This window comes from Gambusia affinis, linkage group LG10, assembly GCF_019740435.1.
Source record: "Gambusia affinis linkage group LG10, SWU_Gaff_1.0, whole genome shotgun sequence".
NCBI classification, from domain to species: Eukaryota; Metazoa; Chordata; class Actinopteri; order Cyprinodontiformes; family Poeciliidae; genus Gambusia; species Gambusia affinis.
In genome coordinates this window covers 4,203,955-4,222,382 of record NC_057877.1, presented here as the reverse complement: position 1 = coordinate 4,222,382, position 18,428 = coordinate 4,203,955, and the positions used below count along the sequence as shown (strand labels likewise).

General features: G+C 37.3%; 1 protein-coding gene across 2 annotated transcripts in view; it reads right to left on the bottom strand.

Annotated features, from left to right (window-relative positions):
- Positions 1–18,428, bottom strand: part of rab6ba (RAB6B, member RAS oncogene family a) — a 55,735-nt gene that overhangs the window by 22,548 nt on the left and 14,759 nt on the right. For both annotated transcript variants that reach the window (XM_044128783.1, XM_044128784.1), the window contains exon 2: positions 10,794–10,852. In XM_044128783.1, the coding sequence (XP_043984718.1) occupies positions 10,794–10,852 (59 nt within the window). The remainder of the gene's footprint in view (positions 1–10,793; positions 10,853–18,428) is intronic.

Below are 18,428 nucleotides of genomic sequence, written 5' to 3'. Positions count from 1 at the left end.
AGCTATTCATTTAGAAAGATGTGGAAATATTGCCAGCGTCCTTCTGGGATGCAGATCGCTTTTCTTTTTAAAGGGAGAATAAAAAACTGTTCTGCTTTTTGCATATGCGGTGTTCTTTGTCAAAACCTGAGGTAAGTGTAAATATTCTGTTAAGCACCAAAGCTAAACGTATGAAAATAGAGACAGCTGGCCACGGCAGATGTGATCGGTGGGTTTTTCATGTAGAACTCTGAGATGTACAGGTGTGGCGCCGAGGCTGACCCGGACCTGCCCGGCCGGCTCCAGCTGCTTCTTTAAAGTCTGCGCGACCTGGGAGGCTGCAGCATAATCCAGCTGGAGTCTGAGTTATAGACGGTCAACGGGTCCAGTAACGCCGCAGAACTCTCAAGTAAAGATGGAGAATATTTTCAGTACTTCTCTTGAAATACTTTCCACAATGTTCGTACACTTTATGCATTGCTAAAATTCAAAGCACCAGACTTTGGAGATAAGAACAATATAAATGAATTAATGCAACAACAAAAGAAAAGAAAAGAAAAGTTTCAATTCACTACTGCACATCATTTCATGCCATTTTGAATAGTGTTTGATGTTATTCTACATTTAGGGTAAACTAAAATATGACATTTTATGTTCTGAAATGTCTCACTATCACACACTCTATACAACTGACTGGTCAAAGAACAAGATACTAATTTAACTAAATATCTCACAATTTTAATAAAGTTGCTTAACGTCTAAGTCTTTGAGCCATTAGGAATAATAAATATTAATTACATTGAAACAATCCAAACAACTCATGGTTAGGTAAATGAGCTTTATGCTCAAATTAAATGCTAACAAACAATTTACAAAGATAGTTACAAAAAAATGTCTAAAAATTTTTTTTGCTAAGTTTTACGACCATTACTAGTTTAATACCAACAAGTACTTTTGGTTGCATAATTAACCGTTTTTTGATAAATTTTTGAATTTTTTTGTGGTGTACAAAAGGAAAAGTCCTGAAAATATTTTTCCACCTTTGTTGATCTGTTCTTGGTCTTGGAAAGTCTGGTTTTGGTCATAGTCTCAGAAGATCTGGTCTTGGTTTTGGTCTCGAGCAGCCTGGTCTTATCCTTGGTCTTGGAAGATCTGTTTTGGTCTTGACCTTGGAATGAAAACCAGACCCAGGTCTTGGACCTGGAGGGTCTGGTCTTGGTCTTGGAAGAACTGGTCTTGAGTCAATCCCTGGATTTCTGGTTTTTAGCAAATAGAAACCATTTTGGTGATTCTAACTGACCTAAAACAGGAAAGGTTTAGTCTGATTTAACTTCAGACAGTGAGAAAAAAAAATGTATCTACATCTTTTAATTAGGTGTGTAAAAATATCTGATTGAAAGTCTAAATTTGAAAAACTATTTGCAGTTGAAACCAAACATTAGATTTTACTTTACCACCAAACTGTGAAGTTTGAATATCAAGCACTGTCGAGGACTTAATACAGAAATCAAGCACGTGAAAACACCCAATTGAAATTTAAGCATGTTCAAAGATTTCTAGCGTCTACAAAACCCAGTTTCCTAAAAAAGGGAGAAGTTCAGTTCTGCATTTATGTGAACCAATGCCTAGGCAGGTGAATAGATGTATATGTCATGTTCCTCTCTGCTGGGCAAATCAGCAGGGTGCCCACTGCCCACTTTGACAGAACTGAGCATCAGCAGCTCGATCACGCACTTGTTTCCTTGGCGATGCCAGCAGCCACACTGGACTGATTCAGAGTCTGGCAAGGAGACAGGATGTCATTTATACTCTTCCATTAGACTCAGCCACATCAAGCACTGCTGGGATCAAACTACACCGACTTAAAACACAAGAACTGGGGACGTGGCACAATAAGGAGCAAATCTGAAAAAAAAAAAAAAGAACTGAAAAATTAAATCAGGATATTAATACAAACTCTAGATAGCTGCAAAATAGACTGCATTTTCACTATGCAAGCATAACAGACAAGTAAGGAATAGTCTTCTTTTTATTGCTCTAAAAAAAGAAAAAACAAAACAAATCCAAGAATATATTCAGTTTTTAACAACGTATTAAATATAGATATTTATTACTACTAAACCAGATTGAAGATAAACATAGGAGGTTGTTGTTTTAGGAAAATAATAGAGATCTTCTAGGTTCTGCACTGCTTCCATTTTGAATATAGAATCCCTCAGACAGCTGTACATGCAGAAATAAGATCATGGGAAATTATTAATGCTCCTCCTGTTTAATTTTTAACAGGCACATAATGTCAGGCTACTGGTCATACATGCCCCACCCATTCTGCTGCCAACTAGGGCTAAACCTGTCTTCAGTAGACAGGACTGGTTCTAATACTCCATCCCCCCCATCTTTAAATATTAAGTATAAACATTGTTAGAAGCGAAACATATTTTAATCATCATTTAGTTACTTCTTGTGCTCCATGATAACAGAAGTTTGGAACACAAACTACATTCAGAGGCATGTCATTAAAATTAAGGCTGCAAGATGTAAAAAAAATAAAAAAATAAATCATGCTATGAAACTGGCAAATATTGTGATGCAAGTCTCTTAGGCAATATCTTAACTAAAAGAAATCATGAACAGAACTAAAACACATACTCCACATTTTGAAGGTTTCCTGTGTAGCCATTTATTTTGGTAGGCTCCAGATTATTGAGAAAAGAATGAACAACATGTTTCATGCCTCAGACATTCACAAAGACGACTGAAGCAGCTTTTGAGTCTGGTAATAGTTTTAGAGAGACTTCAGAAGAATTTGAAATCAGTCAGTCCAGATGGAGGACATAGAAAACACCTGCCAACACGGGAGCTCTAGAAACCTGAGACACAAAGTGCATGTTGGCACAGTCAGAAAGGGACTACACACAGACCAGAACTTGAATCTCTAATACATTGCCCAAATTTCCTCTGCAGAAAACCTTCTTCTAAATTCAGCAGGCTAAACAAATGCTGCTTTTAAGAGAGAAGAAAAAGAAAAATCTTTTGTCAGCTCTGTTCCTACCAGGACTTTCAAGGTCTTCCGTCTAGCAGGAGAGCTGACAAACCGAGTGGCCCTGAATCACAGAGAGCCCAGAGGCATCTGCTCACAGCGCTGCCTTCAACAACTTATTAAAAACACACAATGTGGTTCATATGAGGTTTGCTGCCAGCACTGTTCAGGGGAGTAAATCTGTCCATGAACAAGTCTCCTTTCACAGACAGCAGGCTGAAACAAATCAAAGTCCCTGAGACCCTGAACAGCACTGAAGGACAGAGAAGGGTTTTTTAAGACTAACATTTCTCCAGGCAAGGAGAACATGGATGCTTCAGCTCTGATCATCATTGTGGTGTTGTGGTTAGAAGAAAAAGAAAAGTCAGTTTATTATTATGACAATGGTCCATGCTTGATATGGCGGGTAACACAAAGTCACTTGGCATATGTGCAAAGGACAAAGCATGGATAAGGTTAGGATTATATCAGTGTGTGTTGATCTGGAGTCATTTGTTCTTTAAATCTGTCTGTTATTTTTTTTCTATGTGTTGATTTCGGAAGAAGTTTAATAAGGAAAAACTATTCCTTGGAAATATTTCAAAAGCAGCACCATTTCTATCAAAATCACTCCTTTTGAGAGCAAATGATCAGAAATAAATGCAAAATCCTGGAGGGACTCCTTAAACACACAGTGGAAGCCATCTTAGCACAACATCAGAAGTTAACATCTACAGACTTCTTTATCTCCTCTCTTGGGAGGAGATACAGCAAATCAGCACCAAGGATGATGCATGGCGCTCCAGGATTGGCTGCATTTATGCTTTGCTAAGTAGCACAGAACTTACCGGAGGTATTTCAGCTTCCTAAGTTGCATTTTCTTCTGAGTATTTTAGAGCTGCTCTGTCTAATAGGCAGCGGTCCATTGTAATAGATATTATTCCAAATTTTATAAAGATCAAAATTTTATTAATTGCTGCTTTTCTGCTTTAAATTACAATAATTGAAGTCATGTTCTAAATTTTTGTTCTACATTTCCTGGTTGGCACTATAAAACTGTTGAAGTGTTGACACTCGGACCGCGCCGGCCTTATTCTTTATATCGGTTAAGATTCCAACATTAAGAACACGTAAAAAGAACATCCAGTTAGATTTCATAGCTTCAATAAGTTTATTGAGTCAGTTAACCTGGAGCTCAAAGGTTAGTTTGATGTAGAATAATGTTTAGCCTAAACAAGTTGGGAAAAATGAGGAAGGCTTTTTTTTTTTCCTCCATAGTCGGCGCTAAAATTTCCGTCTGTGTATGAAAACGGGCAGAAAAGAGCAGCTGATTGTGATTATTTGGGGAGAACAGACAGATGAAATCACAGCCTGGTGGCCAGGCTTGACTGACAGCTCCGACGCAACTGACAAAAGCGTGGAGCCTCCAGGGACCCCGGAGCCCTTTAACATGTGCTGCCAGGCAGCAAGGACGCCTGTCTCCGTCTCTCTCGCCTGAATGGCTGCTTGATAGGAGACTGCTGCTTTAAAAAAGGAGCAAATGCGGCTCGCCTCACTGACACCCTCCCGCTGCCTGGAGCGGCTGCAACGCTCAGTTTCATCTTTCTGACGGCCGTCGGTCACTAAACACACCGCTGCTCCTCTTTCAAATGACTCGGCCGCATCTGCTCGACTGTCCGAAACTTCACGAACGTTCAATCAAAAACGCCAGCCGACGATCCCGGATGTAGAAGCTGGAAACCATGACGGCATAAATCTGCACATCAGGACAGGTGTCTCCTGTGGGCTCTATTCAAATCAATTTTCAACCCTCATTGGGCTAATATATCCTCCCCCCTCTGAGCAGCAGCACAAACACTCTCACTGATCTGATGCCTGCTGCATTTTAATTAAAACGTAAAGGTCTCTGGAGTTGAACCAGAAAAAAAAAACAGCAAAATCACTCTCTCAGCTCTACCTGCTACTGAGAAATAGGATCATTGTGCATATATAACTAAGAATTAGGGAAAACTGAGTTATAGTTTTGAGCCATGTCAATTAAACTACAACTAGCATCACTATAGATGGAAAAAAAAAAAAAGCAGGAGCAAAATTTTTTCCAAAGAATTTGGGCTTTCTTTCTAGAAAGATTTGGAAATGTCTGAGTTCGACAAGTCAAATACACTAGAACAAAAGAAAATGTGAGATTAATCGCAGAAATTTTCTTGGAAAAAAAAAAATAATAAAAAAATAAAAAGAAGGACATTTTTGAGTTTGAAAAGCCCCAAAATTGCTAGAAAAATCTCAGAAATTTTGAGGTTAATTTTACAAAAAACCCAGAAATGTTCAGAGATTCAAAAGTCAAAGACATCCAGAAAAAGATATCTAAAAAAAATTACTACCCCCCCCATCTACAATGGCCCTAATAGGCCATCGTAATTAAATAGAGGTTATGAAGATATTTCTTTAAAACATACCTTTCCTTAAACAAGCAAACAGAAAACAGACCCGCTTGCCGTGTTCCTCCCAGCTGTTGCAGCCACAGCTGTGTCGGAGTAAAGATTGACACCAAACACAATATGAGCGCTTCATTCAATAAGCAGATGCTTTCTATTCAGTGCCAGCCTGCTGCCTGTCCCTTCAGGTCTCATTACTTCCAGACTTCTGCAGAACGCCATTTATGTGTGAAACCAAGTCCCCACATACTTCTTATGATGATTACATTAAATGTTGGCTTGGATGGCATATAGATATCCAGACTGGAGTTTATCCAGCACCACTTAGCCTGGGAACTACCGCAGCAGCCTTGGGGTAAGATCGACTGCCGACGAGCCACACTGCCCCAGATGTGTTGATAGAGCGTCTGCCACCTCTGAAAATGATGCAGACAGTCATTCATAAATGAACATCGTAAATTCTAGATTATATCAAATAAATGAGCAAACGTGTACCAACATATTAATTGGCGCACATGCAGATCAGCAACAAACATGTATCACTTCTATAACAGAAGGCAAAAGTGGCAACAGCTGGACAGTGCAGCGGCAAAAGTCACCAGACGGGGAAAATGACCCCTGGAGGCACTTACTTTGTGGAATATGCATCTTTATGTGCACTTGACAGGGTTTAAAGTTACAAGATGACAGAGATTCAGTTATCTTTTCTGGAGGGAAAAGTAGCTGTTCTGCTTCAGATAGTTAGCATCAGGAGCAAGAATCCACCCTCTCACTTTGAGCATTATTGTGAATAAAGTACAGATTCTCTGTGCAAATCAAGGATTCTCTCTCTCTCTCTGTTTCTCTCTCTCAAAAAAAAAAAAATCTAAGAACTACAATAGTTTTGCTGCTGAGCACAATGAAAAGTTGAAAATGATGATTAGAGTCCTGCAGTTGAATGAAACATCTACACACACAAGGATGTCAGTCTGGAAAGTCACCAGTGCATCTTATCCAAAGTTTAGGGTTGATGTCGGATTAAAAAACAACTAAAAATAATTAAACAGGGCCTGTTAAAGTGTGCCTTTCGGTTGCAACCCATCGTCCTGATGCTAAAAATTAGCATCAATGCTAAAGTAAGGTAAAATGTACTCAATAGCATGTGGAGAACCACAAGCATGTTGAGTATCATGGCTTAGTGTATTAGCTAAAATTAGCCTAAACACTGCCAGTGGCGTGGGGTATAACTAGCATGTTGTCTTATATTGACTTCCTCAATTCGGTGTGCTAAACATGGCTAATAAATTTTAAAAAAATAGCTAAAAAGCTTATTTTAGAGATAAGGTTATTGTTAATGTGGGAAGTGCACTGCTAATGTTTGTACCAATGTCAATGTACTTCCTTCTGACTTTTACTTTAGCAAGAATAGAACTCAGATGTTTACTTCGTGGCACATTGTTACCAGAAAACCTGCTCATCTCTTAGCAAACAAATAACATATATTGTTATCTTTCAAAAATACTGCTCACCAGCTTAGACACAAGAAATTTACAGTTGGTAAATTTTGAAAAAGTAAAAATTAGATATTTTCTTCATGGCACCAGAAAACTGGCTCATCTGATTTGAATTTAGCTTGTTTTTCGCTAATTACATCGCCATGCAACAGAAGTAGTAGCCCACATGGAGAGATCTAGCTGCATGTTTTGATATATATATATATATAATATATACATGATGATATATATATACAGTATATATATATATGTATATATATATATACTGTATATATATAGTAGGTGGTGCACGCAGCTGTACAACGATTAATGGTGAAAGAAAGCAGCATAGCTATGCAAGATTACCTTATTGTTATTTATCCATCAATACACTGAAATGCTGTCCTATCAGGTTAGAATTAGAGAGTAGCTCTGTAATTGTGCCACTTCTATCAACAGTCACATCATCAATAATCAGCAGTGACCCCAATTTACTGGCAGCAATGAATGTCCATCTCTAATAAATGAGTTTATTATGCTTTGGACAATCAGCTCTTCCATTTCCCCCTGAATGCAGATATCATCCCATTAATCAGCTTCGATTAAAACATGTCATATTCAAAAATCTTGTTCGGGTAACATCAAGTTTGAGTTTCACATGAAGAATACTTCAACTCTCATACTTATTTTATATAAATCTAGCGCTGTCAATCAATTTGTTTTCCAGGTTTTAATATTCAGGAAGATTTAAAAGAAGTAATTTTGTCTCAAACGTCAATTTAGAAATGTTAATTATAAACGGCTTGTGCTTCGGTGGAAGGATAATTCATAGATGGAATATGTACATACTACCTTTGTTTTATCCAAACATCTTTCAGAGTGTTATTTTAAAGTTCAATGTGCCGCTGAGAACACCACTTCAACTCTCCTCACTTTTTAGGTCAAAATATGTAATGCAAATCTGCGCTATGTAATATTAATGTGCTATACTTTTGAGATTAATCACAAGTTAACTTTGTAAAAATGTAAAGTTAATTTTATTTCCTACTATTCATCAGATCAGGGTACAAGCTATTTGAGGTCAATTTCCTTTTACAGACGGTGCATGCCTCCTCTTTTTATTCGACGAAACTAAACAGCCTTATGTTACACAGAGGAACCTCTCATTCTAACGGCCCCCAAATGTGAGTTTTCTTCTAAATACACATATGTAGGATGTATTTGGAAGGCTAGCGATGTAGCAGGAAGCCCCCCGCTGCTACCACCATGCTACCGCTCTGCTGCTGCTACATGCACACTGTTTTCTCCTGGGCCTGCCACAACGACAAGCAGATGGCAGAACAGCTCACTTCCAGAGCCATCAAGAGGTGTGTGCAACGTTGGCAAAATGCGATGTGTTTGGGTGAGAGCGTCACTCTGACAAAGCTGTTGTCTCGAGTATCATAACTCCGTACGGTAATAATGTTATGACACTTTAACATTTTTGAAGAGCGAGTGGAAGAAAGTGCCTATGAACTGGTTGCTTTTTAACTGCGAGCTACTAAGAGATGTGAATGCAGCGAGAGCTTCTGGGTAGTGAAATATGAAATTTGCATGGGTGGGTTATGAATCCAGTGCAAAGCGGCCAAGGATGAGTAAGTCATAATGCAGGTTATTCCTGATTCCTAGATAAAATTATTTGATTCATAAAAATAAAAGCAACTTGTGTTCATCACTATTTATGATGATGAGATCCTCTGCATTCTGATGCACTTTAAGATTCACACATTAGACTTTCACTTAGCGCTAAAACAATAAGCACAATATTTCTCTCCTATTAGAATTGAACACTTTCAATAATTATCACAATACAGCTTGAGAATAAAAGTCTAGTTTGTAGGATTAAATCTGTTTCCATATGTAAAAAAACTGATTAAAAATGCATTCAGAAAATATAATAAAATTGGTAGTAGGTGATATGAACTCAAACAATATTTTGTGATAATAAATGTGTCATTAAGTTTTTGTTTTTAGTCATTGTGACTATACTCCTCTTAACAAAACGTGTAATGCACTTCTGTAGGATACCACTCAGTTTAGTGATTTGTATCACTAAACTGCACATAGCAACTGCATTTAATCATATTTTCAAATTTATTGATGTGAATACTCAGTGAAAAAACAGCAGAGATAATAGTAAAACAATCAATCCCAAAAATATCAGTTTTGAGAGATTTTAAACAATCAAAATCTATTGCAACAACAATAAATCAAAACTCATAAGAAATGCATCATGATAAACGATGAGCGATATGATAAATGCCCGCCCCTAAATAAAACACTGATAAAGATTTCTGAAAGTGGCCAATTTTGAGACGGTGGCTCAGTAGGTTAAGAAGTCGTCTTGAAATCCAACAGCTGTGGGTTCGATTTCCTCCTCCTCCTGCCACATGCTAATATGGCTCAGTGTATAAAAGTGTGTAGTTTGTGAGCACAAATCACTATGTCTACCAAAGCGCTCTATGAACTTAGTCCATTTACCTTTCACTAGATTCTCTTCAGAACTGCAGGATGCTATAGATTAACAATGGCACTTTCTCAACTGTACTAATCCCATTTGCAAAATATGTAAATATGTTTGAGTACGACCAGGAAAATAGTGTAAATGAAGTTCAACGTAGTATTTGCAGTCTCTTCTCTATTTTGAAAGAACCTCCCCCATATTGCCTTTTAGGTCTGTTGTATTGCATTTTAAAGTAAACAGTTATCATTGTTAACATTTCCTCTTTGCCCTTTTTTATTGTTTAATGTTTCAGTTTTTACTATATAGCATGCTATTCTTCCAGCGATTAACCACAAAAACCACGAGTGGTGTCCATAAATTATATTATATTATATTATTTAGTGTAGTTTGTGGTTAAACCATCTTCATCTTCATGCGGCTCACACTCTGACATCTTGGGACCAAGATGACACCAAACAATCAATCAGTACTGTCCAGCTTGTGAAGCTATAAACAAGATGTTCTCAGAGGGAAGCCTCACAGAGTGTGGTCAGCTGGCTGCAACAGCAACATAGACTCAGAGTCTATCATAGGAAGATCTAGTTGGTTAGAAATGGACCTCTGTTTTTTGTATCACCTATTGTTGGACTGCTACCCGTCCATGACCACCGCCTCCCACTTCAAAACAGCATTGATATGGTTACTGATGTTGAAATGCCATAATTTGGAGTATAACTGCATATACACAAAAAGATAAATCAATTTCTTTTTTTTTTTAATTTCAAGTTCAGCTCAAACTTATTCGCTTTCCTCGCTTTGCCTGCTCTAATAACCACAATGCAACGCTGCAGTTCTTAACGTAACCTCTTTACATATATTAGATCGTAAACTAAATGAGCTAAAAGACACAGAAATTCTCATCCTACACTATCCATAAGGGTGAAAGATTTATGTGTAATTCCAGTTTTATGACTGCGTAAGTAGATCCTTTTTTTTTTTTTTTTTGCTTTTAAAGCAATAAACCTGCAGGCGTTATTAAAGCGTCTGCAGGCCTGCAGATGCTCACAAAGATCTCCAGAAGTGCTGCAGCTGCAGAAGCAATATTCTGTTTTCAGGATTGCGAGTTGAGGTTCAGCTGCTCTGCAAAACAGACTTTAAAAAAGAAACAACCAATCGTCACGGGAAAATAGGTACTTTTGAAGCTTTTCGACTCAAACCTGGCTGTTTTAACATGTTCTGTAATTTTACACATGATGGATATTTCTAGTAGAGCTGGTTTAACTGGAGTATATGTGTTTGATTCATGAAGAATATCAAAAGAAAGGCTAACAACCCTTGTGACTGACTGAAACACATAAGTTGTAACATCACAGACTAAATAACCAGCTACATAAACAACCACTTACCTGATATGTGTTGTCAAAGCTGTCATACATGAATCGTGTGATCAGAGATGTCTTTCCAACTGCAAGACAAGAAAACGATAGTTCCCATTAGAGGGTGAACGAGACATTCAGGAAGTAGACTTTCTGTCATGGCTGTCAAGCCTGGTGAGGGAGCTCATTAGAGCAAAGAGGTGACTGAGGGGGGGGTCAGGTGTGGCATCTGGTCCACATGTAATTGGAGTCAATCTGTTGCTGCAAATCTTTTGGATTTCCTAAAAGCTGGGAACTTTTCATAGCTTTTAATATAAAAAAAAAAACATGGAGGTGAAATCCAAGAAAGCAGAGTTGGTCTACTTTAAAGCAAATGGTAAATAAAGTAAATATTTCCAATGTTGGATAATATATAAACAGTTGGAAGGATGGGCAAATTGATAGGATGGATAGGTAAGAGGATGGAGGAATAGACGGACAGATGGATGGATAAATAACGAAGGGATGGATGGACAGAGAAAGGAAGGATGGGTGCATAAGGTGGACAATTCCTTTAAAAATATTTCATCCTTTGGATGTTTTACCCTTTTTATTGATTTTACAAATCAATCCCGATCAACAAAATCTGGCTTTACTGACATAATTACAAAAAACCCTTTGATGTCAAAGTGAAAACTGATGTCTACTATATAATGGCAACTAAATAAAAAAATAAAACCAACCCAAAATAAGTGACTGCATAAATATTCGCCTCATTTAAAGTGACTGACCTAATTCAACAGAGGTCCAGCTATGTGGTGCAAATAGATGAAAAGTTACTGAAAAGTATAAATCATACAAGTACAAATCTAAGACCCTGAATATCCCCTGGAGTTTAGTTGAATCCATGATCAAGAAATGGGAAGAATATGGTACATGTGTAAATCTGCCCATATCAGGTTGTCTATTATTCTCCAGACCTGAAATGTACTTAAAAATGAAATCCTGGACTTTTCCAAACTGCATAATACTTTTATATAAAAACACCATCAGATAGCGGTGCTTTTTTTTTTTTTTTCTTACATGCTTTTCTCACTACATCCATGTATTCCTGTTCACAAACGGAGCAGACAGTAGTTATATGAAGCCTGAGAGCGAGCCACTGAACGCTTTGATTAGAATATACAATGATTGCTGTGATGATTGTGTTTCCAAGTAGGCCTGCAACTTGTCAAGGAAACAAAACATTGCTGAATGTCGCAATTATGAGACGTTCATTAAATCACTAAACAAACACTTTAGTGTTATTGTCTTTGTGCTTGGGTTCACCACCCATGGAGAACTTAAATATTCTGGATTAAAATAACTACATTATTTCCAGCAACATTGTTTCACTGAAAAGCTTGAATCAAGTAAATGAGCATCTGAAGTGCAGGAGAAAATGGCTTCTTAATGAATCTAGAAGCGCAACTACCGTCATACATTTACACTGCTGAACGCAAACATACATTTTCCACATTTTGGCCATTTTAATCAAAAACTTTTATAATGTTTTACAGCATTAGAAAACAAACAGCAGCATGATCACAGTTTAGGAAAAAAGCTTAAAGTCAAAATCTTTTGAGCTTTGACTATCCCACTGAGCAACTCAAAAGTTCAAAGGTAAACATCACAAATAACAGCCTAGTCAAAGTCCAAATCGAACTGCAATTCAGAATCTGTAGGAAAGACTGAAAAATCTGGAACTCAAACTAAACACAAAGGCAAACAAAATATTAAAATTATGTATGTTTATTATCGTTTGCTTCCCAATTATACCCCACTTTGTGTTATTCTATGATAAAATCCCAATAAAACATTGAGAATGTGTTGTAACATGAAACAAATGGTTTAAGGTGCGACATTGTTAACAAAATGCACAGCCTTTCAAAACGTGCTCAGAATATGACATGCAAACAGTAAATGAGAATAATCTTAAACTACATGGCTTTTCTCTGTTTAGGTCCGATGGTCAGAACTTGAACATAATCATCTAGGAGATAGAAATTTAGCTTTTTATTTATTTTAGAGACACTAATAGCATGCTACATCATCGTTAATCATTTACAGAAACCGGCTTTCTAAGTGTCCAAGTGATGGATAGTTCCTAATTATGTTCATCTCACAAATTTTATTAATGAAAGGTACTGAAGCAGGAAAAATACAGAAGCCAATGGGATTCGACTCAAAACTCTGCTCGTGTCTTTTCTACAGAAGGGAAGATAATTGATGATAAAATAGTTGTATCTGTGACTTCTATGTCTTTCACTCCAGAGCAATAATTTCTCAGTGCAACAGTACAGTCTGCCTCCCCGCCCAAAACTTCAACATGTACAGCCAGGGGATCAGCCATTCAGGGCTTTTATTGCTCTTAAAAGATGGCGAAACTGAACTCATTATTTATGCAACAGAAACCAACCGCAAGTGAACACTTCAATTACACAGCGACGGCCTCCATCAGAAAACATAATCTCTGCTATATTCACAGTTCATCAAATGGGCGGCCCAGTTGCAATTGTTTACAGGAAGATTTTATCAGCCAGACTAATTACACGCGGCTGTGCCTTCACTTAGTTTCCATAGCTGCGAGGCACAGACTGATGTGCAGCCACTGATTATTTACACTGATTTATTAATACATCATCTGAATAATGCTGCTCCAAAGCTCTTATTTTGGGCGCAAGCCATCTGACTCAAAGGAAACTTAGTAGCTCATCATTCTAGTCTGCATAGCCCTAAAAAGTTAAGAAATTATATAATATTAGATCCAAACTGCCTTGACCAGCAGGTGGAAGTAAAGCCCATAAAGTTAGCTTGATAGCAAACAAAGTAGATGCATGGAACTCATTGGCACATGTTCAGAGTTTATAAGTCATAACTTTATAAATCCACAGAAACAACCAATCAGAACCAAGAGGAGGGGCTTAGTGCTGTCAGTCATGCTCACAACCTCCCCCTTGCTCTCTGCTATGCTACAGCTACAAAACCTGCAACAAACAAAACCTGCCATGAACGCTAAGGCTAGTTAGCATGACCTCCGATGATGGCGGATAAACAGTTCCACCATCAACACATTTACCACTGCATACATGAGGCTGATTGTCAGCCTTAAGACCCTCCTCCTGGTTTTGATTGGCTGCTTTTGACCGAGAGCGGCACATTTTAGCAGACGGCAATAGTAGAGGAGGAAGTTGATGTTTTCTTTATATTATCTGTCTCATATTACACTGTTATGACATGATTTTTTTTTTAGAAAAGTTGCATATTGGAGGTTTAAAGTTGGAGCTGTGAACATAGTTCAGAATTTTTAACACTTATTCACTTTAAGTTAAATTTTGAACCAGTTTTCCCAAACACTAGTCAGCAGGTTCTGTTTCTTCACAATCTGATACAATCACATTAGCCACACTGACAATTCAAAATAAAAGATGCAAAACATTCCTCATTTAAGTGTCTTTGAAATGCAAACTGAACATCTGCTTGAATGTTTAAATATTTGAGGTTTTGCTGCTTGAAGATCAAAAATAGTCCAAGGGACATATTTCTGAGTTTCAATAACACCACGGATGTTTTAAATTGATTCTTTTGTGAGCAACATGTTCATCCCTTAGCGGAATTTAAATATCACTTCATTATGGACGGTGAGTTTAATCCAATGTTACACTGTTGCAGCTGAGTCATCCTCCTCCAGCTCAGAGAACATGAGACGGCCCTCCCTGCGCCTCTCAGTCACAGCTGAAAGCTTCAGAAACTCAGGGACAACGACCCTTTTCCTTCCTCTAACAGAGCATAGCACACAAAGTCTGAAGAGACTAATTTCCTCCACCGCAGGGAGGACCAGTTTACCTCGGCAAACCTTATTTATTACCAGTAAACCATATTGCAGATGAATTCTGCTTTTATGCAAAAGATGTGTTCAGATTTTTGTGGCAATTAAAAACTCGGACCAGCTGAAAATATTATGGGAGGAATCAAAACACTGAGTAGGTTAGGTGGAAACAGAAGTACGGTCTAAAGCAGCGCTAGAGATAAAAGCACCAATATTCATTTAATGGGACTGGAGAAAAGAACCACAATCATCTTATTACATTTCAAAAGAAAAGAATGAAACAGGAGAACTATGAAGTTCAACTAGAATCTGCATGGGTTCAATAAATTGAAGTTATAGTAGAGCAAATAGTTTGGGTTCAGTGGAGTCTGAGATTTTAGAGTGGGTTGAGTGTTGTAGAATATTTTATATTTTAATATTCAGGCCTTCAGGGCCATTCAGGCATTTAAAATTCCCTGCAGACCTGGAACTCTGGTTTGGCTCTAGAAGTGTTGACCACAGGAGGGCTGGGCACTTTTCAATGAGTTCATTTGAATTTGCATTACAGGCTAGATATTTGTTTATTTCATTTTAAAAAGATGCCAGCAAGCCGGGTTTATTGTACGTCGTGATTTGACTCAGTTTTTCTAAAGAATATGTACAAACGTATTATTGCTTTAATTCATGTTTATTTTTTGGGATGGAAAATTTGGAAAATTTTAAATAGTTTTAAGTTTGTGAAATGTTTGTTTTCAGAGTTGCTATACATCTAAACATATTTAAGAGGTTAGGCTTGTATTTAATATATATTTGTAAACAATTCACATCATTTTTTTTGTTGCACTTCACAAAAAAAGCACCACAGAGATCATTACTTGGACACCTCATCTTTTGTCTTTCAATGGTCGACTTCAAGAACTTTGTTAGATTTTCTATTTTTCTCTTCCATTCAAGGCCCCAAACAAACTTCACCCCATATGAATCCCACACTTATTGACTATTAATGTCATAAATATTGTTCCATTTATCAATATTATTCTACTTAGCACCACCAAGTCAAACTCTGAGTCTTTCCCATCAGATTCACTATTTAAATGATGATCCGCCCAGAGTTCAGCCACAACCTTCAAACCTTTAGAAATCACAGGAAGTGAAAAACTATATTTCACTTACCGAGTAATGTAGTAAGTATTTCTAATAAATAAAATGCCATAGTGCAACTCTTACATAAGCTGTAAAGTTTTTAAAATTTGGATAAACAAAAACAAATCTTGGAAGCATAGACATTTTGAGGATAAAATATGAATTTTACTTGAATAAACGTAGGAGGAAATTGTCAAACTAAGTCTATATGTCATCTTACTCCTTCACATATTGTCACGCTGAGCTGACTGTGTCAGTTTGAGCTGCAAACACAACTGGCTTTCTGTGCAAATGACAAATACAGAGGAAGTTTTTCTTCAGCTGTAGAGCTTCAGCAGGGTTAGAGAGGACAAATCATCAGTTTACATAAGGCATTTAAATGTTTAATGCTGTTGTGCAGCTTTGAGTGTGAACCTGATGACATCGTCTTCTATTTAAGTCTGGCTGCAGATGATGTTGTCATGCAAGATCATTGTGCAAGTTAAGTTGCTGGAATCTCCTCCGATGTGAGGCATATAGTGCATTTTCTTTATTCCTGCGTAAGGATATGAAATGTAGCATAGTGGTTATGCAGCATCTTGTAAAGGTAGAAGGTCAAATGAACATAAAAACAGTTACTGAAAAATGTCTTCATTTTCAGTCAGCATATCTATTGTTTTTTACAATGCCCCATGTTTGTTAAATCTGCAAAAATGACATCAGGTGACTGAAGAAATTACTAGGGAAGAATCGAGATCATCAATCTTGAAAGTCATCTAATGTTCAGACAGCTAATGACACTGAATTTTTTTTTTTCTGATAAATGAAAGTTTTACCAAGTCACGACAACAACATATATTAGCATGAATGCTGCAAATCAAAAGCTAGGACTCAAATTTATGCTGTTTTAGTGTTTTTGCTTTGAGCTACAACCTCTGTTGTGGGTGGGATTATTAAACATTTGCAAGCTTTTGGAAATGTCAGAGTTAGAGTAAGGGTCAACTAAACTGGACAGATATTTACAATCATCGACGTTGCCCATGACAACCGCTTATACATTTTTACTTCGTAATCACCTTGTTTTAGCATAAAAGTACAATCTTGTAAATGCTCTGGACACAGGACACGATGTCAACTTCACTCCTAATAGAAATGTTTTGCCTCTCAAGATTATAGTTTTCTTCTTTTTAAAGGGACAATATTATGTATTTTGCATGCACATAGTGGCATTTTACTTCCCAATTTAAACGCCTTGAAATTGGGTCTCTGTCTCTTTAAAAACTCTTGCTTTTTCTGAAACTCCACCTTCAGGAAGTCATCACAACTTGGCTCCTTTATTAACCCTTTTTATAACATTTTTTCCATAATTTCATTGAGAAGTAGCTCCTATAATGAACTCGGTAAATGCACAGTCCCACCAAATGTTTTCTAATTGATACTGGCTAGTCTGAAGGAGCTGAGTGGGGGAGTTGCGAGGGAGAGCTGCTCTGTGAGGCAGAAGTTCAGAAGCTTGAAAACTGCAACTCAGAGGAAGAGTTTCATCCTCGAAGGCGGGGCTAAGTCCTCCCAGTCATTTTGAACAGCTGAATGGTTGCCATGGGGATTAAAGAATTTCTCAAACATGCAAGAAAGAAACAAAACAACACTCCAGGTTTGTTTTTTATGAGGCAATAACATTATAACATGATGTACATCAATCAATCAATAAATAAATAGATAATACTGCCCCTTTAAGAAAAATGAGCTAAAATCAGTATTGGCAGGTCAAAGCTTTGCAAACAAAAAATTCATTTGAAAAAAAAAATTAAAAATAAAAAAATCTGCCCCATACTTATCTACTCATTCCTAATCAAAACGTCTTCTTTTTAGTACCTTTGATGTGGATGTCCCTTAACAGCACAGAAAAACATAAGAACCACATCTGCTCACCCTGCTCATTTAGAATAAAAACACAGAGTAAAACTGATAACTATGCAGACATCCTAATAATTGGCAAACCAGATACAGCAGACTCCTGAGCAGAGTGTTTCCAGTTACATCTTTAGTTCTAATAAAGTCTCGTCTTGGTGCGATCCTTCAAAGACTTTTCTGATCGAGTTGGCAACATGAGGGCCAATTACCAGAGAAAACTGGGGCCCCGCTGTGTGACAACCTGCTTTTATAAACCAGGAGTCCGCCAAGCACAGTCAGCAGACACCTCATCAAGACATCTTCTCGGAGCTCAAAATGCAATTTTACGGCACATTACAGTCCCTGCACAGTTCAGCTTGCTTTAGGTTATTGCACTTACTGCTATTTGTGAACAATGAAAGCACAAAATGAGATAGTTTAGGGCTCTTATCTCAACAGCTAGAGTACAAGGAGGAAAAAGGGTTTTTTTCCAAATATGCGGCTAAGAAAAGAAGAAATCCCTTTTAGATATTATCAGAGGGGGTAATGGGTGTATTTAATGAAGGTCACTTTAATTATTTAACACCTTGTGGCCTATTAAGTCAATACTACAAATTACGTATTTGGACTGCAGCACTGATAAACCTTTCCTTTTGGTATTAAGATAAAGAAGTACCACTTAAATGACAAAAAAATGCTTGAAGTTAAAGCTGACCAGAGTCTCAATAAACACCAACAGCAAATGAATTCCACTATCGAAGCAGGACTCTGGCTTCCTTTCATTACGAAAATAATTTAGGAATAATGCAATTAAGGAGGAATAAACA